Raw genomic sequence first — 26,377 nt, 5'->3', positions numbered from 1 at the left:
GCAGGGCAGTGGTGGCAATCCGAAGACTGAGGTCCAGGGAAATAGCAGTAGACAAAATTGATTTATCTGCTTTCCCACCCTTTGTAGAAATAAGCATTTTTGTTCGTTTTTCGATTTGGGATGTGGCCAAGGTTCCTGTGATGGTGTTCGGGGGTCAGTGGTGCTCAAACATGGATTAGCGGTAACAGGGTACTGCTGGCTGATGGCCCGAGCAGACCTGGGCCTTCAAGACCTACTCCGTGTGAACTTGACTGTGTACAGAGAAACCCGCAGAGAAAAACAGAAGTAAAACAAGCAAGATCCCCTAGAGTTCAAAAATCTCTCTTCTGCTTGAATCAACTCTGAATTTTTTAGTTCACAGGGATATTTATATATCCACATGGGTGAGGATGTAAACCTATCAGAATTCAAAGATGATTCTGGTCCAGCATTTTTATATGATCAACTTTCTCTCTCTCCTGATCGTCTTTGTTTAGTGAGCTGGGATCAATTTAAGAGAAGTATTATTACTCTTTTTCATCTCTTTTCTAGGTTGTTGATGCCAAATGCATAGATTGTGGGAAGTTTCACTTAAGATATCAGCATGATATCTTATCCACAGAAGCAATAGTATTGGGCTTCCGTGTAAAACCTTTAAGGCCCCTTAATTTCTTCCATGACTATAGACATGTCTTCGCAGAAGCTCAAGGCCTTGACCCTGCACACTTTCCCCGCCCATCCCAGCCCATCCCCGCCCATCCCCGCCCATCCCAGCCCATCCCAGCCCATCCCAGCCCATCCCAGCATCCCGCAGGCCAGCTCCTCACTTATGCTCACGCTGCTTCTCTGTCCAGCGTTCCCCTTCCCTTCTTCCACTCCTTGGAGAATTATCCTTCACAACCAAGTAAATATATCACCTCCACCCTTTCAAGAGTTCTCCCAAGTAAAAAGTGAATCCTTCTCTAATCTGCATCTGCACGGTCTTATTTATATATTTATTTATTTATTTAGTTTTGGCTGTGTTGGGTCTTCGTTTCTGTGCGAGGGCTTTCTCTAGTTGCGGCAAGCGGGGGCCACTCTTCATCGTGGCGCGCGGGCCTCTCACTATCGCAGCCTCTCTTGTTGCGGAGCACAGGCTCCAGACGTGCAGGCTCAGTAGTTGTGGCTCACGGGCCCAGTTGCTCCGTGACATGTAGGATCCTCCCAGACCAGGGCTCGAACTCGTGTCCCCTGCATTGGCAGGCAGACTCTCAACCACTGCGCCACCAGGGAAGCCCTGCATGGTCTTATTTAAACTTCTCCTCCAGTGCTCATCACATTATCAGTCACGTACAGCAGTTGATCTCCTAGAGGGAGAATTTTCTGAGGGGCAAGACTGTGTGGGTTTTCTTTCTGTCTTTGACATCTAGCCCAAGGCCCAGCACCAGCTGTGCTGAATGGCGGTCCAGCTGTGGTCCACTGGGGCCTCTAGCTCTTGCTGTGGGGTTGTTGCCAGTCGGTGGTCCCAGCCTCATCCATTGTCTTCTTGGGACACTTGGCCTCCCAGGGCTGCTGTGAGCCAGGAGCACTGCATAGCCCTTCTCTTTCCATTTGTGGTTCAGGCTGTTCCTTAGCTTCTCATGGCAGTGCTGCATTTTATTACCTTCTGACTCTGCGATCACCAGCAAACCTAATGAACATTCTAGATCATGATGATCATCTGAGAACTTGCAGTTCATGTCAACAAGTGTAGATGCATGTATCTCAGAGTACCCCTGGAGAAGCAGTACTTTGATCACACCAGACTAAAAGACGCTTAGTTCTGAAGATGTCAGCGTGTGACATACATAAATGGGATTAGATGCCATGAAATCCCATCCCCTGAAAAGTTTCCTTGGAGTTTCAGGACTTTGTATTGGGGGCTGCCTCAAGAGACTCACACATAGCCCACTGTGTCCCATGGATGTTGTTGGCCCAGAAGTGAGACTCCGAGAATAAATAGCAATCAATGTCCCAAAGCACAAAAATGAATTTCATTGCTAGTTTAAATCAGTACATTGCAGATTTGAATTTTAAACTTACTTAAATTTTAAATAAGTTTCTCCTTGAGATAAAATATATATTAATTATAAGTAAAAATATTATATCTATAAAAATATTTTAAATAACTTCAAAAATTTGTATAAATATTTATATTAATAAATACATGCACACGTAATATGTAAATAATATATGAGTAAAATAGCAATAAGCTACAAGAAGAAAATAATGCACACACCCCCATCATCTTCCTTTCTAGTGTGAGCCACAATAAAAATTTATACCTGGGCCTCTAATCCTTTCTGATCTCTTTCTCTCTGTATTTATGCATAGCTTTGTTTAACCTTTCAAAATACAATTATACGATATTGGTTGGAGTGTGAGTTAAGACACATCCTACCACATCAGACAGCCAAGTTCATAGTGACTTAGAGAAGACAAGTGTATTTCCCGCTAATGTTAAAAGTCGGCGCTGCTGGCGGCTCTGGTCTGCAGAATCTCCGGAGGCTCCTTAGATCTGCCATGCTCACCTCTTTAGGATGCTGCCCTCCTCCTCATGGTCCAAAGATGGCTCTATACCCACAGTCCAGGAGCAGAAATGGAGCCAAGAAGACAGAGGGGAGTACCCTTTCCTCTAGAACTGCCCCCGCTGAATGTCACACACATCACTGTTGCCTACACCCTCTCCATCTGGATGGGACACATTAGCACCTGAGTTGCAGGGGTGACTGGGGTGTGTAGTATTTTTGTGGGGAACCATGACCCTAGGTGAACCTTGGGCATTCTCTTAACCAAAGGGAAAAGGGGTACAGTGGCATACTAAGGGGGTGCAGTAGGAGTTCTCTACCTCAGTAAGGAGGGATATTTTATCAATGAAATTGTTTAGAATTGTCTGCACATGGTAATAAGAAAGACCAACTTTCATCCATTTTGCTGTTTGCAAATTCTCTGCAGACAGTGTAGCCCCCGATTACCTGCAGCCAGGTAACTGGCACACCACTGAAGGGAAGGACAGGTGTGGGTGCAGCACCCACCCTGCCTTGCTCTGCAGGCTGTTGTAGACACTTTATCACTTGGCTCTGCATGACCTCTCTCCTTGCCAGTAAAGAGTCATCTACACCAGAATATGGAAGGGCTACCATGAATTCCATTGTAGGGGTCTGCCGTGTTGCATGAACCAGTCCCCGATGATCAGAAGATTAGGTTGCTCTCAAATTTCAACTAACATAAACTGCAATAAACATCCGTGTAGTTAAATCTTGCCTATATCCTTAATCACTTCTCAAGGATAAATTCTTAAGAGTAAAACATCTAGTTTTACTTTTACAAAGAATGCTTTTAAGGCTCTGGCTACATAGCCAAAATTTGTCTTAATCACTCTGGATGCCAGTGACAGACAGTGTGAGTACATTTTGATTTGCTTTATTATCACCTGATGGATCTGCCCCTTTGTGACATTCTTGATGCTTTGAAGTCCTCGTTTCCTAATATCACAGGTTGTTTTTCTTTCTTCCAGGCAGTTTCCGTTTCCTTATTAGTAACCATACTTTCTCGTTTGTGGCTTAATACCATTTCCTTTCTAGCCATCTGCTGATTTCAGCTGCCGCTCATCCCTCACGGCTGGTAGCAGTGTAGTCTCGCTCTGCCGTCACCTCACCATATGCCAGGAGCTTGGTGACTCAAGACATGCTATTTCATGTCCTCAAAGCAATAAATCGCATGTGCCCACAAAGATCACGGCTGCACATTTCTGTGCGGTGACTGTCCTTTGCCACTCCCTGTGAATGAGTGAGATGCTTCTCCTTCTTCTGCGCCTCTCATGTAAAATTTATCCCGTCACCTAGAAATGCTGCTTTTCCACTTTCAGTGGGTTTACAGACTTAACGCTCAATTTTTGGTGTCTCATTTAGTTTGTGTTTACATTTTACCATTCACTACTCCGCGCCATCAGTCAATAGTCTGTGTCTTACAGACTAGACCTGGCTTTCTCAACCTTGGCACTGTTGACATTTGGAGCCGGGTAATTCCCTGCTGTAGGGCTGTCCTGGGCATTGTGGGATGTTTATCAGCATCCCTGGCTTCTACCCAGTAGACACCAATCAATAGCACCGCTTTCCCTAGTTGTGACGACCAAAACTGTCTTCAGACATTGCCAATTGTCCCCTTGGGTGTTAAAATCACTCCAGTTGAAAACCACTGTATTAGATAGACTGTCTTTGAGGGATGTATCACCAAAGATATAAACAAACAAGACTACAGGACTACCTCAAGGAAGTTGGCGAGTCAGGGACAGAGTCCCTTGACAAAGCAGGTAGTGGGGTGGGTCATAGCCCAGGTTTCCCTAGATGTGGATGAGAAGTTAGGAGCAGAGAGAATTCTAGGTGAGCATTACTAGTGTTCCAGTTGGTTCCATCAGGATGACTTGGGGAAGCGACAGGCGAGCCCGGTGATGTAGACCAGCCTTGATAACACTCCTCTGTGGTCACAACACAGTGGCCGCCTTGTACCAATCTCTGGAGCTGGCAGCATCACCCGCCTCCCTCCCGCCTTCTCCTGAGGGGTGCGCGCCCACACAGGCACGGAGGTGAGTCAGCAAGGCTGTCCCTGAATGTCTTTTGTTCTGAAGACTTGTTTGGAAAACACCATAGCCGACCTCACCTTTAAGACAGGTTTCTAATCTCTCAAATGCGAAATTCCCTGTATCTTTTGCAAGGAGAGCCTGGAGACACGTGTACCACATGAATGAGAGTCACTGGCCATCACCTCTGTCCTCTCTTTCCGTAGGTCCAGCCTCCCTGTAGTCGATGTCTTCTGAACAGCTCCCAGGGGAAGTCAGACGCCCGAGCTACCCTTTCCTTCCAAATTCCCAAGCGTCAACACAAAAATCATTTCTCTTTTGGCTTTTGACAGTTGCTTGGAGTTTTTTTTTTTTTTTAGTAACCATTACTTCCATTCCCTTGCCCTCCTCCTTTTCCTCCTCCCCTCCCCCCATTAGCTGAAAGTGATGATGAAACACGGTCAGGGCAAAAAGCAATTAGTAACTGCTGTTCAAACCTAATCAAGCAAAAGTGGCCAACAGTGGATGGACTGTGTTTAGGTTGCAGCCTAATTTACCCAAACCCTGCATGAAGGAACATTCCCTGACAGTTTACCATTTTAGACATCTTCTCTTCCTACATTCTGTGATGTGTAACTTCAGCGGGGAGGCAAGAGTGGGATTTTAAAATCAGACTGTTTTCCTGTCACTGCACATCCACTCCCTTTCCCTTGCAGTACCTCTGGCCCATTTATGTCACTGAAATCCCTTTAAAAGAAAAGTGAGCCTGCACAGATGCTGACTGTCATTCTCTGTCGTTGGTAGAGAAATTTAGGCACTAGGGATGCATTCCGCTGGTGAAGAGGCCTTTTCTATTTGTGTTCCAAAGATACAGCAGCGAAAGCTCTTTTCTGTACATAGACTGGAATGGCTGTGACATATGCGACAGAAGGAGCTGTGTATTTTAGCAGCGCTCCTCCCAGAATGTAAATCCTTCTTCCATGTAGGCAAGAACGTCTTGTTAGCATCTCCGTGGTACCCAGCCCGGTGCCTTGGAAGTAGAAACTGGGGTAGTTGTAAGCTCCTTCAGAGGGAGGAGCTGAAATTCCCTCGTTAATTCTTCTCATTCAGTAGGGGCTTTAATGAATGTAATAATTAATCTCGTGAGCCACCATCCCCTAAAGAATCCATTTACACAGTCTCTTTGTAAAGTGTACAGACATCTTTACTTTCTGGTTTTTGAACTTTATGATTTTTTTTTTTTTTTTTTTGACGGTACCACGCAGCATGTGGGATCTTAGTTCCCCGACCAGGAATCGAACCCACACCCCCTGCACTGAAAGCGCACAGTCCACTGGACCTCCAGGGAAGTCCCTGAACTTTCTGATTTTTATCCCTAAGTCAGTCCTCTCTTTTCGTATGAGGAGCAAACGGCTACCATGATTCCATCCTCAAACCAACTAAGAGAGAAATCTTTAAAATAGAATTTAAGCCCTAAGGAGAAGTAAAATTATTAAAAGCCAGTCTAAAGAAAGGCTTTTTTTTAAAACCCACACGTTGAGCCCATTCCCACAGCTGTGTGATTTTCTTCCTAAGCAGGCATTCCTTACAGTCAGTGGCCAGTGTGTATCTCCTTCCCTGACCGTGACCACATCAAAAACCACTGTGGCCAGATTTCAGCAGACCCTTGGCTTCTAACATGGGAGCACCTTACTCTCTTCCTTTTTAAAAATGTTTGAGCACTACCTTCTTGGAGAGAGAATACATATTTTCAATTCTAACAATTTTGGATAGTGAATGATATAAACTGTTTACTCATTTGTTTTATTGATATTAGTTGTACAGTCATACATTTAAAGCCAGTCAAGCAAAGTACTGATACATAAAAAAGAATGAAAAATGCCATTTGCAGCAACATGGATAGACCTAGAGATGATCATACTAAGTGAAGTAAGTCAGAGAAAGGCCAATATCATATGATATCACTTATATGTGGAATCTTAAAAAATGATACAAATGAACTTATTTACAAAACAGAAATAGACTCACAGACATAGAAAACAAACTTATGGTTACCAAAGGGGTAAGGAGGAGAGGGATAAATTAGGAGTATGGGATTGACAGGTTCCAACTATCAATACTACAAGTAAAATAGATAAGCAATAAGGATTTACTATATAACACAGGGAACCATGTTCAATATCTTGTAATAACCTATAATGGAAAATAGGCTGATAAATATACATATATATATAAAACTGAAAATATATATATTTAACTGAAAAACAAAAGTGCTGATAATATGTTAGTGAATGTGGTGCTACTTGGGATAACAAGTCAGTCTATTGGTTTGTTCTGTGATCTACTGTCAGCATAATCCTGCCTTACACACTCCTTCTTTGCTGCCAGCGTGTCCCCAAAAGAGCTTCCAGGGCAGGACAGCCAGGGTGTAGCTGGAGGGTCCTCGTAACACTGACACCAAACTTTCTTAGTGCTTACTGTGACTTCTGTCTTGCTCAGCTCGGGCTGCTGTAACAAAATGCCCTAGACCAGGTGGCTTACACAACAGACATTTCTTTCTCACGGTTCTGGAAGCTGGAGGTCCAAGGGGGCAGCAGATTCGGTGTCTATTGGGAGCCTCTTTCCTGATTCACAGATGGCCATCTTCTTGCTGTGTCCTTACATGGCAGAAAGAGAAAGCTCTGGCCCCTTCATCTCTTTATCAGGATACTAATCCTGTCATAGGGGCCCCACCGCTCATGACCTCATCTAAACCCAATTACCTCCCAAAGGCCTCACCTTTAAATACCATCACATTAAGGGTTAGGCTTTAACATATGAATTTGGGTGGGACACGAACATTCAATCCAAAGGTTTTGTTTTTTGTTTTGTTATTTATTTTTGGATGTGTTGGGTCTTCATTGCTGCGCGTGGGTTCCCTCTAGTTGTGGGGAGCAGGGGCTACTCTTCATTGCGGTGCGTGGGCTTCTCATTGTGGTGGCTTCTCTTGTTGCGGAGCATGGGCTCTAGGCGTGCGGGCTTCAGTAGTTGTGGCTCGTGGGCTCTAGAGCGCAGGCTCAGTAGTGGGGCGCACGGGCTTAGTTGCTCCACGGCATGTTGGATCTTCCCGGACCAGGACTCGAACCTGTGTCCCCTGCATTGGCAGGCGGATTCTTAACCACTGCGCCACCAGGGAAGTCCCAATCCAAAGTATTATCCGTTGAAAAAATCTAAAACACTCTGATATAACCCACTCAATCCTTAATTTCTTAAACTCGAAGTATATTTGTAAATTCTTAATTCCTATAAATAAGACAATGAATAAGAGGAGCTTTAATGCTAGAGATTATCAGGGTTTTTTCCTATTTAATAACATGAATGACCTGCATAAAGTATAATTTGAACATTTAAGTACTAACTTTAAGAATCAAGAACAGCTAGAGGGCTTCCCTGGTGGTGCAGTGGTTGAGAATCTGCCTGCCAATGCAGGGGACACGGGTTCGAGCCCTGGTCTGGGAAGATCCCACATGCCGCGGAGCAACTGGGCCCGTGAGCCACAACTACTGAGCCTGCGCGTCTGGAGCCTGTGCTCCGCAACAAGAAAGGCCGCGATAGTGAGAGGCGCACGCACCGCGATGAAGAGTGGCCCCCGCTTGCCGCAACTAGAGAAAGCCCTTGCACAGAAACGAAGACCCAACACAGCCAAAAATAAATAAATAAATTTATAAAAAAAAGAAAAAAAAAGAACAGCTAGAACTTTTGCAAGTTTTATTTGTTAAAATATAACATAAAATTTTAAATGTGCCTAAAATTAAGGAACATTTATTTAACTCTCAAGACTAAGGAGTAAAACTATGAGGAGGAAGGGATATTTTCACTCAACATTTCCCCTGTGCTGGAAGAAAACTTTTTAAAACCACAAATGCCTTTCTCCTTTTTCTTTTGCTTTCCCTTTGTCTAATTTCTGTTTGATTTTTAAACTTAAACCTAATAAATGAAGACATATAAACACACACACTTCTGTGTGTATGTGTGTGTGTTTATATGTCACAACTTGGCAATAATGCAGCCAATATAATAAAAAAATACTCTGCTAGCATTGCCCCTGTTGGTTTCCTGGAAATACTTTGTTGGATGTGCCTTGTCTCTATTACATAGAAAGTTCTCCCTCCTGACCTGACAACATTTTGTTTCTTTATATATTATTTTCATATTTCAAGTTCTTAGAAAATTTTTGGTAATATGCCCTCAAGGTACAGTCAAAAACAAATACGGTTTGCATAAGGCTTATTTATAAATTTAAGTTCTGTGTTCTTAGGACTAAATAGCTGCGTGATCAGTGTTCTGACTGTGTTAAAGATTTAGCCACTGCTTGCCTTCAAGTCATGTGGCAGTTTTGAAGAAATTTTAGGATAAATTCATCTTGTATTTAAATTTATAAATGATGTGTTTCCATTGTTTTGGTAAAAGAGTTGCATATCCCTTGATTTCTCGTGGATCCTCGCTCTAGAAGAAGGTTGGCATTAAACGTTGTCACGTGCAGAACTGTTGCACAACTTCAGTCTGATCCTGACGTCACCATTGCCCTGTAGTCCTGTTGGTATTGATTGGCTAGGCGACATGACCTCAGGTGTGTTAGCACAACTTTTAAAGAAGACTTCCGGTCTTTTATAGGTGATGAAAATCTATTTTTTAATGGACAGTTGATAGATACTTCTTTCCCTATTAACTCAATAAAAGTTTGAATAAAGTACCCAGATGAAGGCAGGATACACTGACTGGCTTTGAAATAGTTCTTTATCTTCTGTGTCGATGTGCCAGGGTGCCATCAGCGTTCTGAAATAGCAGAGAATCCCCTTTGAACTTCGTCTGTTGCCGTCAAAGGCTATCCATATTCACATCAGTTTTCCTTTTATTTCCTTCAGATTCTCTCTGTAGCCACTAAGAAAGGATTGTAATAAAAGGTATTTAAGAGCTACATAAATCACATGTCAGAATGGAAGAAAATTGTCTACTGATTTAGCCATTTGTCCTGTTTTATTTGCCCAGAAGTTAGAAAAAAAGAACCAGATGAAACCCAGCAAATGATAACACAGCTTTTTTTTTTTTTTTTGCTTTTTACAGTTTGTCTGTCACATGTCGTAATGAGCATGCAAATAAAACTTCTCTATACCTCACGCTGTTATGTTGGCTCTTACATGAGAGGGAAATTCCACCCATGTTGAGTTCTAAATCTTTATATGAAATCTAAATCTTTATATGAAAATGATAGCTTAAAAGTATTAAGGAGATAACAAAATGAAAAAAATAAAGAAATAATTTTGCATTTCCTGTTGCACTAGCTAGCCGAGAGATTCAATACCCCCAGCTGGTTTCCTTTGAGAAGACAATATCACTCCTGTTTCATCATCAAAGTCATCAAATCTACAAAAGGGCTGTTGTCTTTGCCTAGTGCTCTCTTTCTGTCTGGTGCAGTGAGCCAGTCTCAAATAATGAAGCAGGAGCAATGTGACAAGTCTGGTTCACTTTCAATTTTGTTTTGTTATGTATTTAAAAGAGATGGACTGGTTTTATTGATAGGCTGTGTACAGGTGCTAAGTCCGCTTTGAAGGGTTTAGAAGTGGCTTTGGTTGAAAGAACAGGAAGATCCCCACATTGAGTGTCCTTGTTATAAAGTTGAGATAGAGTGACACTCTGAATGAAAATGACCTTTAATGGGATGGCCGTCACCCGTCGATGGGATGTCATTCATCTCTGAGCTTTAGCCTTGAACTAAGTTAAGCCGTATCATAATTGAGAAAAAGAAGGCGTGACTTTTAAATTTTTCTTTTGGAAAATAAGTGATAGAATTCTTGAAATTATTTGTGACTGTTAAACAACTTTTCATTATTTCTATCAACACTTCTATTTTTGTTGCGAGGATAGGACGTAAGCTATATTTTCTTCCAGGTAAATTTTCAGAACTAAGGAACTTACACAGATTCTGAAATACAATTTTGTTTTCATAGGTATACATACATATATATGGACACAGGTGCACATATATGTATGTACATAAAATATCTGTGAGAAAGCTTAGTATTGATATATATGTCTTTTAGATTATGTTTTAAGCGATCATTAATAAACACAAGTAAGCAGTTAAATAACTTAATATTCCCACTCTGATACTATAAAGTAATTCTTTTGTTTTACTATGATTTTTCTCAAAAATGAATATGGGAATATTTTTTCTACACATATTACTTTATTTCTACCCTCATTATACTCATTGCCTTTATTTTTAATGAAAGAAAAAGGCTATGTGTGATCAAAGATCAGAATCATTATTGGAACTTTTAATATTTTTTAAATTATAAGGATAATAAAACAGAAAATTAGAAAGGTAGAAAAAAATGAAAGACAAACACTTTATTAATAAATTTTTATTATCATTACATTTTTTTACTATGCATTTTATTTGGAATCAAACACAAACCCCCTACTACTTTGCATCCTGCTTTGTTTATTTAACTTTTATCATAAACATTTGTCTAAATTGCTACATGATCTTCATAGCTATCATTTTTAAGGCTCTACTGATACGCCTTTGTGCATATAATCCATAATTTAAAATGTATATGTAATTAATTTTTAATTACATATTCTGTTATTTATTAGATTCAATTCAAAGCAAACATCAGAATTTCTATAAGATCAAAATTTGCTTATAGCTCATGTCAATGTATGTAATAAACCGTAACAATTTTCTCTCCTTTGTCCATTCTGTCATTTGTTTGATGCCCATAGATGCAATGACAGAATATGTATTTTACAAGTGATATAGGAATTTATCACAGTTAACACTTGTGTATAAGAAGTGAGGGCATTTGATAGTTACTAACTACTATGCTATGCCTATAGTATGCTTACTGTAAAGTGTGATGCCTTGATGTTTAGCTTTCTTCCACCCTGACCAATTAAAATTAATCCATCTCTTCTCCTTCCTTCCTGTAGCAATGTGCTAGAACTGTTCTCAGAGGGCTTAGCCATTCTGCTGCCAGTTACATTCTCTTATGTACATGCTCCAACCCCCTCCACCCTCCATCATAAGCTCTCGGTGGGCAGGAATGACTCTCCCATTTTTGGTGGTCCTTGGACTGCTGATGCAGTATCCTACCTACAGTAGATGCTCACCAAATGTCATGACACCCTGCTTTTGTTTTTGTCTTTGATGTTTGCCGAAGGCAATACTGGGAAGTGTAAAGATGTTAAAGATGTTTACTCTCTCATTTCTCTTCCACCAGTGGGATGGAGTAGGACCTCTTCCAGACTGTGCAGAACCACCAAAAGGGATCCAGATGCTGTGGCACCCATCCATAGTCAAACCCTACCTCACACTGCTCTCTGAGTGCTCAAATGCAGACACGCTGGAAGGGGCGGCAGGCGCCCTGCAGAACTTGGCTGCAGGGAGCTGGAAGGTATGATGAGTTTGTTACAATAAGAAAGAAATCTGGAATGATGAGAAGGTCCTTAGGAAATATGAGAAGTCCAATTTTGAGAAGTGCAATTCTAATAAAGTTTCTAAGGATGTTAGAGAAAGACCAGTTCCATTAACTGTTGGACTTAGAAAGGTATTTCTTTTAAAAATTCTTCTTAAGGGCTCAGGGGTCGTTGAAGATCGCTACAGAACACAGAGGAATAGATGTAAGTATAGTCATTGAAGATGCTGTGAGTGCTTTCTGTTCTATTTGTGTAGCTGAGCTACTTCATTTTCAGGGGAGACTGACATGTTGAGACTTTTCAAAGCACTGTCATTGACAGTTAAGGGAGCTGATACCCAAACATGTCATACGAAAACCCTGTGAATCCTGTAATGTTGTAGCTGGTCCTGTCCCCAAGGAAAAGAACCTATTGCATTTTTAAATTACGGGATTACAGAGGAAAATAGTTATCTTTGGCAAAAGGTTACAGTAAAGCAACTGTATGATTGGGAAAGAGATTAGGAGGGTCTTTTTCTCTGGGTCTTTACAAATACACACTATTCCAGGTCAGTTCTCACCAAAAATTTTTCATGACCTTCTTTGTGGGTAGAAACGGATTCATGACAGCAAAGAATTCTTGAGTTTGGTCACTAATAGTTACATGGGCTGACTTGCCTTATCACACAAGAGAGTGTAACCTCTTAGAAGAACTGAGGGCATATAAGGAAAATATCAAGACCTCCACCTTCAATTCCTCATTCATTTAATATCAATGCCTGGGGTTTGGGATATTCATAAATCACTCTTTTCTTTACCATTCATTTTCTTCAAAACAATATTAATATAGACACGTAGCTACAGATAACTCTCAGAAGCTCAGTACCATGGGTACCACACGTATCGGCTTCAGTATCGTGTAATAATACATTCCCTTCTTATTATACCTTCCAACACCTGCCTCTCGTCACTTCTCTCTCTGCCATCTTCCTTTCCATTGCTATAGTGTCAGCTGCAGCATTTTCTTTCTTGGATGTGACATCCCAGCTCTTGGGACCCAGCCCCTGATGATACTTCCCAGGAGCTGGCTACTTACTCATGCATGGCAGGCTCACCTCTTCTCTTGAGAGTCTTAGGAATGAACATAATTATCCCTTTCCCTCCCTGCCCATAAGGCATCACTAATGTTGTACCTTAAGAATTCAGTTTGGGCTGGGCTTGAAGTGAATTTGTCTCTTGCTTTCAACCAGAGAAAAGCTTCAAAAGTAGAGTCTCACCAGGAAGATCAGAGTATAGCCAGAGTATAGCCTTGCATAAGTAGGAAAAGAGATAGTAATGGAAGTCACTTCCTTGAACTTGCCCTTAGCATTAACTTCCCTCTAAAGTTAGGAGGCTTCAACTCAGATCACAATTCAAACCTAGGCTCTAACTTTTCTAAGCTTTGTGGTCCTGGGAAAATTAAAGCACCTCAGTGTTTCTCAGATGCATCGTCTTTAAGCAGAGGAGATCATGGCAGCTTCATCCCACATCATGCAGATCAGTCGCAACACTAGATGCAAAGATGCAGGATGTCATAGGCTAAGGGGTTGTCACTGTATATACCCAAGAGCACTAATTTGCTGCAAGTCCCCACCCAGCTCCCTGGCCTTGGAGGATGGATTAGAAGGGGATGGGAAGAGAAGCTCTGGGTTCCAGGCCTGAGTCTGACCTGAAATGCAAAGCCATCTAGATGGTGGCAAATCAAGTTTGCCATCTCTTGATTTTTTTTTTTTTAATGAATTATTGCTTTACTTGAGAAACACTTAGGTTTTTATAAGAACAAGTTAAAAATGGAGAAATGTCTTTGAGCTCTAGAGGATTTTGAATGTAAGACTTCCACCTTTGCTTTAAAAGTTAAACTCTATGTTCCATGTGCTGAAAAAGTTAACTGGAAACATGGAAAATTTATAAAGATACAAATAAAACTTCTGGAGTTGAAAACAACATCTGGAATGAAAAATACGTGGAATTGGATCAACAGCAGATTAGACATTGCAGAAGAAAAGATTAGTGAACTGAAAGATAGCAACTGGAAAGTATACAAAATGAAACACAGAGGAAAAAGAAAAAAAAAATGGACAGTTCATCAGTGAGCTTCAAGTGGCCTGATGTATGTGTAAATGGAGAACCAAACAAAACAGGAGAGAAAGGAGGAAGAGAACAGAAAAAACTATTTGAAGAAATAATGGTTGAAAACTTTCCAAATTTACTGAAAACTGCAAACTCACACATCTAAGCAACTCAAGAAACTCTAAGAGAAACATGAAAACTTATACCAAGTTACATTACAATCAAGTTGCTCAAAATCAGTAGTAAAGAGATAATCTTAAAAGCAGCCAGAGAAAAAAGACATGTTACATACCAAGACTGTACCACATCTCAACACCACATTCAAGGATCAGTGTCACCAATCATTCATTTATTCATGTGAGTCCTTGTTGAGTTACTAAGAATGTCCTCTAGAAGACAATCTGGTCTATAAGGCTTCTAAGGGCAGAAACCCAGTCCATGTATTTCTTTGTACCCCAATGCTCAGCCCTATGCTTGGCTGAGCAATAATGCTCAAACACAAGCTTTTAACTGAACTCGTGTCTATGTCCAGATGTCTTTCTTGTGGATAACAGTCTTTTATACTTATAAACATCTATCAGTCACTAAGCAGTTAATAGCACATATTGTGACCAGGCCATCTTCAAATGGTCACACTTCATGATTCTTTATTTGGTCCTTCGATTCAGATGGGAATATGTAGTCAGTACAATCTAAAATTGAGAGAAAGGAGGAGTTTTGGGAGAACTATTTTCATTCCAGTTTCCAGACTCACCAGTGCTTTTCAGGATGCAGGTTTTGATATCATTGCCCAGTTCCACAATTCCTGCTGCAGTGTTGGACTTGCTGTTTAAATTGGTAATTAAAGACACAGGCTCTGTATCTCAAGGTAGCCAGGTCAGCTGGGCAAGCTGCTGAGATATGTCTGGGTCTTTAGGTGTTTAGAGTAATAAAACAATAAATTTATAGTTTATACTATTTTATACTAAATTATTTTATACTGATTTATCCTATTTTGATATTCAAAAATTCTCTCCTACTTTGGGTTATACAATGAGAATTATGGAAGAAGTCTGATAAAAATTCTCAGTATTTTCTAGCAATAACATCTTGCTGACTGTTTTTAGTGCATAACCCTGAACATTAGTTCAGCACAGTTATCCCCAGTATGACATTTATCCCCACATATCCAGATGCACTGATTTGGTAAATTTTTCTATTACTAATAGAGACCACTGAGAAAGAGGCAGAATGGTCTGGAACAGCTGAAATCAACATCACAAAAGCTGTTCTGTACTTTAGACAAAGTTTAACAGCTATGACTCTCGGATTTCCCAGCCCTCATCAGATTTCAAGCAACAAATTAAAAAATACAAGGAGTTACTCTTGTAAGCAGGCACACAGGTCTGCCTTAAGAAGGTAGGGTAGATATCCTGATGGCAAAGTGAAAAGATAGAAGAGTTAGAAGAAGTAAATACAAAGATGCAAGAAAGAAAAAAATGTCAGAGGCCATTCAGTGTTTCAGCTGTTTCATTTATTCTAATCGTGGATGGTCATAATGCTGGCCCTCTGTTATCAGAAAATGTTTAATTATTACTAGTAACTTTAGAAGACAGAAAGCATTTTAGAAAGACTTTTATCCCAATGGTTAAGGTAGAATTTTGAGTCTTAGGATGTCAACCTTACTTATAGGAAACGCTGGCTTTCCTGATAACTCTAGACAAATGGGATAGTCCTCAGGCAGGGCAAAGGGCCGTTAGGACATATTTGTGCGTAGTTATAAATATACATACTTATATAAGAATTTTCTTATCAAAATACAAATACACAAGTATGCATAAAGGTCAATCATGTTATCATCATCTTTTGTATAATTTATTAATGTACCATATTAAATGGTAAGGGAATATGTGGGAAGGGAAGATAGATAATCTATAGGAATGATTTGAGAAGACTGTCATTAAGCCAAACACTGATAAATAGTTACAGTTTTTTAAAGATCGAGAATAAATTGTACCAAAACCAAACTTCAGAAATCCTTACTTTAAAAAAGTTTGATTTAAGTAAAAACAAAAAACAAAAAAACTGAGCAATTAAAAGATTGACTGAGGACACAGAAACAGCATCAAATTTCATGCAGACAGCATTACCATCTAAAAGCTAGGGTTCTAAGAATGTGTTTTTATAGCAACTGTTGAAATTTAGTGGCGTTTTTTAAGTGTCCTTAACGTTTATGGCCCAAACAAAAGCAGAAATGTGAAGGTAAAACACCAGAATTTTGCATGGAGAGAGCTTTTAATAGACCTCATCATCTGAAACAATAACTTCTCTTTATGGGGAGATCGTGAACACTCTTTTTCTGTGACAAATTGACTAGCAAGCTAGATCTTCATAATGGCCCAAATACTTTTTAAACTTTAAAACACTCATTACTTGGTTTACGAGCATCAGAAAAACATAATGGCAGAAGCAAAGTGAAATGTTTTTATTAGCTAACGTGGAGTTCGGTTACGTTTTTCTCATTTACAGTAAAACGATTTTGTTTGTCACAGAATATTAAAACAGTCGGTTATAGTAGTCTGAGGAGTTCCAAAATGTGAATGAATGCTCTTTCAACTCCCATTTATGGGTTATTTTTATTGTAATTGAACTCTCTGAAAACTCAGGATTAGAACTGTAGAAATATATCTGTACTTACTATTAAGTCAAACATTTTAGATATCTTTGTATGGTCAGTTTTCGCCCTAAAATGTGACTATTCTCAGAGAGTCTATTAGTTGCCTGTTTATGTTTAAAGTAAGATGGAATAAAGAGATACTTGGATATTAATCTGTTAATATTTAATGGAGTAACATGATAGAAACGTAGATTTACTGAGAAGGAAACAGAATCTCTGGCCATGTGGCACAAATGAATAAAAAATAAGAGAACGGGGAAATTTGAGACTTGTTCCTAAGGACAGGGGCAATGCTTTGAAGGCATTGAATTTAGTGTAGCTTAGCAATTAGTGTATCATTAAAAGTGAAGCAGGGCAGATGAGTGGAGTGCAAGAAATAAAAGTAAAAATCATGGTTTAACATCTAAGACAAAGGTCTTTGTCCTAGTGAACAGTGTGATATAAAGCATAAGGTTTAAATGCAAAGAAACAGGGGGGTGAAAGACCATGATGAAAATGGGACATGAAGCATCATGCCTAATGCGTTAGAAATTGGGCCAAAATAAACACAGAGGTTATCTGAAGACTCTGCCCGATCAGCAGGCTCCTAGAGACAACACATTGAGTTGGACCTGATGCCCAGCCTGAGGCAGAATGACGATGGGCCCAACCTCAGGAGGAGATGGAGAGGAGCCAGGGTCACCACCAGGTCACTGGTTCTAATCACACAATATTTAGTGGTTTCTTCTAAGACCCCAGTAAGTAGTACTGATGCCGAGGGCTGCAGCTGTGTTAGAAATGCCACATGCATCCAAACTGACTAGAGAGTAAGCCCATTTTTGGATAGTTTGGCTCTACTTTCATCATTGTCATTGAATAGCAAAGTGCTAAGTTACAGAATTACATTCAGAAACTGTAGAAACAGCTAAAGCTGAGGGGTTTCCACTTCCACCCAAGATGCCAAGATGGAGCACCAAGTTCCTTTAAGTAGTAATAATAACAACAACAAAAGCAACAAGCCAGAGAAATATATGAAACAATGGTTGTTAAAACACTAAGCATTAGTCAATGAAGAAACTGATCTCTGAGAAACAGGAAATAAACACGGTGAGCCCTATGATTGTCCCAGCTCACTGTCTTGAGAGAGTTTCCAGACCACAGCACAAAGATTAGGAACCCAGGAGGAGCTCCGCAGACTCTCTGAGCTAAGGAGATGGAATTGAGTATCTAGGGAGACCAAGGTGACTAGAGCTCATAGGACAGAGCACCAAAGAGGAGAAAGCCACACATAGAAAGAACCCTAGGAATATGCAGAGGATCCCCCTCAAATATTCAGCAGAGATCTGTCAATGCATGCATTTGAGAGAAATACCCAAGGCTGAAGAAACAACCTCCTGAAATGATTAGACAGAATGAAACTTGGCACTTACACAGGAATGGGCATAATGTGCATTTCCAAGAGCCAGACAGGAAAACCTCATAATTCATGGATCACTGGGAAGAATACTCTCAGGGTCTTGCCTCAGTATTGAGGTATAATTAGCCCTGGATAAATATGCTCTAGTCTTTCCTATCAAATCTTAAAAGTAAAACCCAGAAGAATCAATAGTTCCCAAGTAAATTAACTGCATCCTAGAATAAAGTTTAAAAATACCTATAGGAATACAAAAATATCCAGCACCCAATGCATTAAAATTAATAATGTCTGGCATCCAACTGAAAATAACCCTACAAGCAAATAAACAGGAAAATGTGATTCGTAATGAGGAGAAAAATCAACCATTCAAAACCAATTCAGAACCAACAAAGATGTTAAAAATAGCAGGCAAGCAGTTATTGTAACTCTACTACATGTGTTCAAAAAGTTCATTAGAGTCATGGAAAATATATAAAAGGCCCAAATAAAATGTCTAGAGTTGAAAATAAACTGTCTGAAATGAAAAAAAACACATGGAATGGGATTAACAGCAGGTTAGACATTGCTGAAGAAAGATTAATGAGTTTAAAGATGGCAGTGGAAACTATACAAAGTGAAATGCAGAGAGAAAAAAAAAAACCCTACAGATCATCAGTGAGCCTCAAGTGGCCTAATATATGTGCCATTAGAATTCCCAGAGGAGAGGAGAGAGAAAGGAGAAAGAAAACAGAAAAAAATATTTGAAGAAATAATGGTTGAAAATCTTCCAAATGGTTCCAAATTTTTCCAATTGAATGAAAACCACAAACTCACATATCCAAGCAGCACAAGGAGCCCCAAGCCCAAGAAACATGACGAAACTATACCAAGGTGCTTCATAAACAAATGGCTCAAAATCAGTAATAAAGAGAAAATCTTAAAAGCAGCCAGAGGACAAAAGACATGTTCCATACAAAAATAAGGATGACAGCTGATTTTTCACCAGCAATAATGTTAGTGAGAAGACAGTGAGGCAGCATCTTTAAACCTCTTGGGCCTAATAATGTACAAAGTTGACTTTGGTTTGGTATCTAGCAGGTACAACCTGTCTCTATAGGAAATTCCCAGGATTCCTGGAGCAGCTGTAAAACTGTCTGTAGAAGAAATCCTTTCTGAGCCCAGTTTAAGACATGGGCTACCCTGGAAGCCGGCATGGTTAATTACCTCAGCAGTGGGGACACAGTGGAATTCTAATGTGGAAACTTCATTTTAACTGTCCCAGCATGATCAGAGCTGTGGTGGCCCAGGACATGCCACTCAGTATTGTGTTCTTCTAGCACTGAGGGCAAGCAGATATTCATAAGCCCTGCATCAGAAGTTCTGTTCCCACACACAGAATTGAGGGATGAGTTTGGCTTTAGGAGAGACTCCCAAAGAAATGTACGATCTCTTCAAACCCTGATTACACTTTTGTGGAAGTGGTTGGAACTCGCTGATCCTAGCTAATTGCAGTGGCTTTGATCCTTTTTATCTAGTGCCTTTCAGTGGAGAATGCTGTTCTTAAGTAATACACACGTGGTACTAGAAATCAACCTGACATTTTCTTTCACCAGTTAAACATTTTTACTCTCCAGCTGTGAGCCAGAAATTAGAAGTCAGTTGACGTAAAGAGATGAACGTGACTTGGTAACTTCCCTCAGGTACCGATAATAAACATGTAAACAAAAAGCCCAGAAAAAAACATGATAGATGCTATAATAGGAGTATATACACAAGGGTGTATACATTCATATATATATACACACACACATATGTATATATATGCACACATATATACACACACACACAAAGCACAAGGGTGTCCCAGGGGTCATTTTTACAAGGAAGAGGTCAGGGATGAGGAACCCCACTTCCAATATCACTAGTTAAAACGTAGGGCTAGGAGTCAATGATTACAGTTCATTTTAACACACTAGCACATCTCATTAGTTAGAGAAATTCTAGCTGCTGTAACAAAGAGACCCCCAAATATGCAAGGGCTCAAACGAGATAGGAGGTAGAAGCTATTTTCTCTGGTGTAACAGGTAAGGGAAGGTGCGTGAGGAGGGAAGCTCCCCTCCATGAATTATTTCACCCAGGCTGACAGCTGTTCTGCCATCTTCAAGATGTGGTAAAGATGTGATCTTCCAAGGCTACTCTTAGGGTCATCATCTGCTAGCGAGAAGCAGAAAAGAGTGCAGATCCACAACCAGAAATGTTCTCTTTTGAAAGTCACCTGGAGCCCTCGTTTTGCCTGATGCAAAAAAGGAAAAAAAGAAAAAAAAAAACCACATAATCTAGACACTTCTAGCAAACTCAATCAAATTCAGCTATTTCCCAGTCCCTCAAGGTTTAACACTTGGCCACATTTATGCTTGTCAGCCTTCATCTTCTCCTGCCCCCCTGTGGTTGCTGCTAAACTTGAGGGTCTTACAGGCATTCATATCCCTGCGGGGGACAGAGATTGGGTATTCATTTCCGTCTGGAATCATTTCTCTCCTATGCTGCCTCTTGCCCAGGACAAGCCTCCTTGTCCTATTGGTTTCCCAGCTGGGACAGGGCAATTGGAGATTGGACCGTCTCTGGTCCAAGGTGCTCTCCTGGCCCACACCTGCCTTCCCCACTGTTGAGCTTCCTTGAGATGCAGGCACAGTCCATGCCTGCCATTCTGATGCATCCCAACCTCCTGGCCAACTAACCCTTCTGCAGCCCTGGATCCTTAGCCTTTTTCCCTGGCTAACTTACACAGCCCACCCACTCAAGACCACAGAAACACTCAGGGGCTACCCCATGCCACACTGGGGCCACAGAAATCCTCTTCTGCCCAGTAAGTTCTGTTGCCATTCCTACTGTGCGACCCCTGCTCCGTGATGGTTCATGGCAGGACTTCCTGAGTCTTGTGCAACCAGCACTGAGGTCCAGGAAGGGCAGCAGAGCTTCTGTAGACTCTCTGCTCTTCTATCTCCCAGGGGGTTTTATCACCAGCCTCTCACACACTGAGGAGGACCTGTCCAGGGGCACTTCAGGTGGCAGCCCCCAAAGATACTTTTACACCTCTCGCTTCCTCCCCAACCTGGATCCTTTCTCTCCCCTGCTAGGAAGCTCTGTGTGGGATCTGAGGAGGGGTCATAATATTTTCTGTCTATTCTCATTTCCTTTCAAGTGTATCCCATCTTTCACCTGCATCTGTGCTTTCTACCCTTAAACACTAACTGTTTGCTGCTTTGTTATCTGTCCCATCCTGACATCACCTCATTGGGCCAAATCGTGGTGGAGCCTCTCTCCAGGAAGGCCATGGGCAAGGAGGAGAAGAAACAGCATTTATTATTTCAAATTGTTGTCCCATCACATGCAAGTAGAAGACATCCTTCCCTGGCACAAGGCCTTTCTCATTGTCGTTCCAATTATACATGACTTCTTGTCTCAGATTTGCTAAATCCTGGCAGGTAGTTCTCAAGAACAGATTGAAATGTCCAGTAGCTCCATTGACAGTACTAGAAGGCTCTTTAACTCGGGAGTTTAGAGGAGTGCCAGATGGGTTATTGGAAGACTAAAATAAAAACATGAATTGTTATACCAAAGTGAATCGGTGAATTTGTAAGGGATTAGATCAACTAGGAGTGCAGATTGTCTAACTTGTCCTGTGTTTCTGAGAAGCATATGAGAGTGGTGGTCAGTCACACCAACTCTGGGGCACTGCTCCCTGGGCTCAAGACCTGGCTGAGCATCTACAACGTGTGACCTTTTCTCATCTGTCTAATGTGAGTAACAGTAGTGCCCACTGCATAGCATTGAGATGAGGACTAAATGAGTTAGTACAGGTCTAAGTGTGAGGTGTGTCTCAGCCGAGATTGTTTTGAGGCATCATAACCCTCCTGAGGTCCTCATTGGGAAAAAGCATCTCACCAGGAGCAATCTGGGTCCTGTTTCTGTGCTGTTTCCTCCTGGACCAGAGCTTCCTCCTCCCCCCTCCCCTCTTCTCCTCCCCCCCTCCCCTCTTCTCCTCCTCCCCTCTCCCCTCTTCTCCTCCTCCCCCTCCCCTCTTCTCCTCCTCCCCCTCCCCTCTTCTCCTCCTCCCCCTCCCCTCTTCTCCTCCTCCCCCTCCCCTCTTCTCCTCCTCCCCCTCCCCTCTTCTCCTCCTCCCCCTCCCCTCTTCTCCTCCTCCCCCTCCCCTCTTCTCCTCCCCCTCCCCTCTTCTCCTCCTCCCCCTCTTCTCCTCCTCCCCCTCCCCTCTTCTCCTCCTCCCCCTCTTCTCCTCCTCCCCCTCCCCTCTTCTCCTCCTCCCCCTCCCCTCTTCTCCTCCTCCCCCTCCCCTCTTCTCCTCCTCCCCCTCCCCTCTTCTCCTCCTCCCCCTCTTCTCCTCCTCCCCCTCCCCTCTTCTCCTCCTCCCCCTCTTCTCCTCCTCCCCCTCCCCTCTTCTCCTCCTCCCCCTCCCCTCTTCTCCTCCTCCCCCTCCCCTCTTCTCCTCCTCCTCCTCCTCCTCTTCCATCTCTTCTTTCTCATCCTCCCCCTCCTCTTCCTTCTCTCCCTTCTCCTCCTTTTGAATCATCAAGGATCCTCTCTTCAGCTCATGGACCATTCTTCTTAAAGCCATCCTGGTCTACCGGCTTGGTCCCTTCCCTCCTCACTGGTGGGCTCAGTGCATGACGCTCTCTTTCTGTTTGCAAAAAGTCAAGTTCTGTCCAAAGATTTCCACCTCAACCACAATGAGTTAAGGTACACTTATCTCTCTTGTTCATCTACTTTCATGCCAGTGATACTTCTTCTTTTGTTTCAATTACAAAGCTCTTGGCAACTCATACACATCGCTAACCCCAGGGGCTGCAGTGCTGGCCAAGGTAACTCACTTCTCTTTTGGTAAAACTCTGTATGAGCCTCGCACTTCCGTGTTGAGTGCACTTGGGGAATATTTCTCCTCTCCCCAGTACTGGATCGTGGCTTTCTCTCCTCCCACCTCTGTGCCGTCTTCACTCCTTCTTGTTGGGTTACACGTAGGTTCACATGTGGGTTATACATGACCTACTCCAAGACTGCTCGGCGGCTACTTAAAAAGCATCACTATCCTTGCATGTTAAGAAAACTTTGGAAACTTGCATCATCTTTTGAATGAAATGTAAATAATTCATTCTGAATTGTCATATACTGGGGATTTTCCATACACACACAAACACACACACAATTAAAAGTTTCAAAATAAAACTTATTTTCTGTATATCGATAACATAAGATCAAATCCATTGTCTGGTTTTCCCTTTTCACTTAGAACCTATCACTGTTGACCATTTTCTCATACCAAAAAGATGTATCTACAACTCATACACATTTTTGGCCATGCATAGACATGTTTGGTTACTCTCAAATCAGTCCTCAGCAAAGCTGAAGGACTCTCATTATTTTCCAAACACCAAATCATCTTTCCATCCAACGTGAAGGGATATAATAGCTAGACTTCTAAGGAGGAAAAAGTTATAGCCTACCTTTCCTGGTTCATTTCAGATATAGTCAGGTTCTACCCTTTCAATGTTTGGAAGGATGGAGGGGAGGGGAAGGCAGTTTCTGGGAGACCGAGCCCAGAGGTGTAGGCAAGAGAGAATGAGATAATGGCAGAGGAGAGAGTATTGTCAGCATCACAGAGCAGATAGAGTAAGAAGACTGGGGGCCAAGGGCACAGGTGACACCTGTGGGCAGGTTGTTTAAAATCTTTGTGTCTAGATTTTCTCATCTATAAAACAAGAACAGTAATGTCACTCTCCCAGGAGTTTGGGGGATTAGAAGAGATCACTAATGCACAAGCCAGCATCCGGGGTCTGGGAAGAGGTGGTTCTGGGGAAGAGGTCATCTTTGGGCCCATGCTTCAGCCTGCCCGAGTTCCCAGAACATCCTGTCTGGTCTCTCAAAAGTCCCAGAATATCTCCCCAGTGTTCAAATATATTGTTGATGTTTACCTTACAATATGGAAATGTTGACCCCCCCCCCCCGCTCTGATTTCCATTTTCTTCCATTAGTTTCTTTTCCATTAGCTTCGCTCCTTAGTCTTCAGGAAGAACCCAACAATGAATGGGCTGCAGAAGCCCAGGTGTCTAGTCTTTTCTGGGCCCTGGAGACCAAAAGGTTCACAAGCAGGGGAGGAAGTAGACGAAAATCATGTCTCAGCATATGTCAAATTGCAAATGACATTTCCCGTGGACATGACGGAGGTTTTGAACTGTCTTCATGAAACGCCGTCCCTTGGAAGGGATATCCCATCCTCACAGCCAAATTTCAATAAGCAGCTGCCAAAGCTCAAGCTTTTTCCATGTTTAAGACTTTCTGACCATCCATTTCTTTGCTCCCTGAGGTTGGGACTATGAAATAGTTAATTGAAGACAAGAGATGCTCTAGTGAGTTCCATGAGTGTCCCCACCCCCTCAGGCTTCGTAGAGCTTGAGGCACAGAGTAGGGGCAGGAGAAAAGCACTCGGTCTGAGTTGATGGTGATAAGAAACTATGTGAATGTGACTTCTCTAACGTAGGACAGGATGAAGTTGTGTGTTTTTTTAATCTCATATTTCATGCAGGGCTGGGCTGAGGATGTGGCAGGCATGGCATATGCCCTACGTTCACTGCCAGAGGGGGCTCCCTGCCTGCCACAGGTGAGAGCCAGCTCTGGGGTGCCTGCCCCAAAGGGGAAAGGGGGTGGAGGGACCTGGCGGGGAGGGGTGGGAGCTTTGTCCACCTTTGGTGGTCCCCAGGAGGACTCTGCCACAGAATCCAGAACCTCATGTTATGAATTTAATTCTCTTAGATCATAACTGAAATTGCAACAGAGTAAACCCTTATATTGGTTGATTTTTATGGTGCATGCTCTTCTCTGGAACACTGTACAGGAGTATAAAGTGTACATATGCAAATGTCTGGAAAACCTGAGCCTACCTGTATTCCGTTAAATGAATCTGAATACTTTATGGTCCTGATACTGCAAGTACATTTCTATAAAGAGCCTTAGGTGTGTTCCACTAAGGCCAACGACTGCCAACCCACAACAAATTGTATGCTTACTTTATAAATTAGACATTGAATTATGGCCCTAGGTATAATATTATATATTTCGATTTTTTTAATTTTACAATTTTCACCCTCCATCTTCGATGTCATATTTACCTCTCCTCACCCCTACCATTTTCTGACTTATTTCCTCCTAATTATTCAGCAAACAACTTAATTGACAGTACTTTCTGTAACTTATCTCTCTGCCCCACCTCCAAATTCAAGTCTCTTTTTAAGAAGTCCCCTGTACTCTACCTTTTATCGTTTTCTACTTTTCCCAGGATTTTTTTTTTATTCCTCTTAATGTCAATAGCCAGCCTTTCCTGTCCCAGACCTCCATATCTTAAAGTACCGAGTATAGACACCACGCAAATGGCTTCTTAACTCAGGGGCTGAGAAGGCTGGCACCGGCGAAATGAAGAGTGCTTAACTGATTAAAGCTGAAACCTTTATCCTATGTTGGAGACAAAAATAAAGTTAAAATGTTTAAATACATGTCTAACACACTCAACCCATTCCACAACGAGGGCTTGATCATCCAACCTTTTTGACACCTGTAGACGGCAGTGTGAAAACCCGCACGTGCTGTTTGCTTGTAAGGGTTCCACCCCAGCTCCTAATGTCTTTGCTTCCCCTCATTTGCAGTGGTCGGTGTATATCCGAGCTGCTGTCCGGAAAGAGAAAGGCCTGCCCATCCTTGTGGAGCTGCTGCGGATAGACAATGACCGAGTGGTGTGTGCAGTGGCCACGGCACTCCGGAACATGGCCTTGGACGTCAGGAATAAGGAGCTCATTGGTATGTTCCCTCCGATTCACAGTGTCTGCATTTGTTTTTAATTGAAGTACAGTATACTTCCTGTGGTTGAATCCACGTGCAGAACGTATAGGCGTGTACAGAAACAGAGCATGTGTTAGAGACCTTGCTTTTCCGGCTCTCCTTCTAGCGGAAATCAGTGCGCTAATTTATCTTTTAGACTTTAGAGGAAAATGCGATGTTTGTTGACATTTCTAATCTTTGCAAATTAAAAATGACCGCAGTGCTCAGCACTGGATGCCATCGTCCTGATCCTCTAAATCCTTGTCGGCTGTTTGTTTGCTTTCCACGTTGTGAACTGAAATTCTAATGGGATGCAGGCCACTTTTCTTCCTCTCTCTATGTTAAAATTTACTTTGGATTAG

At 41.9% G+C, this 26,377-nt stretch overlaps 1 protein-coding gene across 3 annotated transcripts in view; it reads left to right on the top strand.

Moving 5' to 3' along the window:
- CTNND2 (catenin delta 2) overlaps positions 1–26,377 on the top strand; it is a 975,434-nt gene that overhangs the window by 830,774 nt on the left and 118,283 nt on the right. For 2 of the 3 annotated variants that reach the window (XM_061189130.1, XM_061189132.1), the window contains 3 exons: positions 11,821–11,994; positions 24,730–24,804; positions 25,844–25,994. In XM_061189130.1, the coding sequence (XP_061045113.1) occupies positions 11,821–11,994; positions 24,730–24,804; positions 25,844–25,994 (400 nt within the window). The remainder of the gene's footprint in view (positions 1–11,820; positions 11,995–24,729; positions 24,805–25,843; positions 25,995–26,377) is intronic. The other variant, XM_061189131.1, reaches the window with a different exon arrangement.

Source organism: Eubalaena glacialis, chromosome 4 (assembly GCF_028564815.1).
Source record: "Eubalaena glacialis isolate mEubGla1 chromosome 4, mEubGla1.1.hap2.+ XY, whole genome shotgun sequence".
NCBI lineage: Eukaryota > Metazoa > Chordata > Mammalia > Artiodactyla > Balaenidae > Eubalaena > Eubalaena glacialis.
This window is presented reverse-complemented; position numbering and strand designations above follow the sequence as displayed.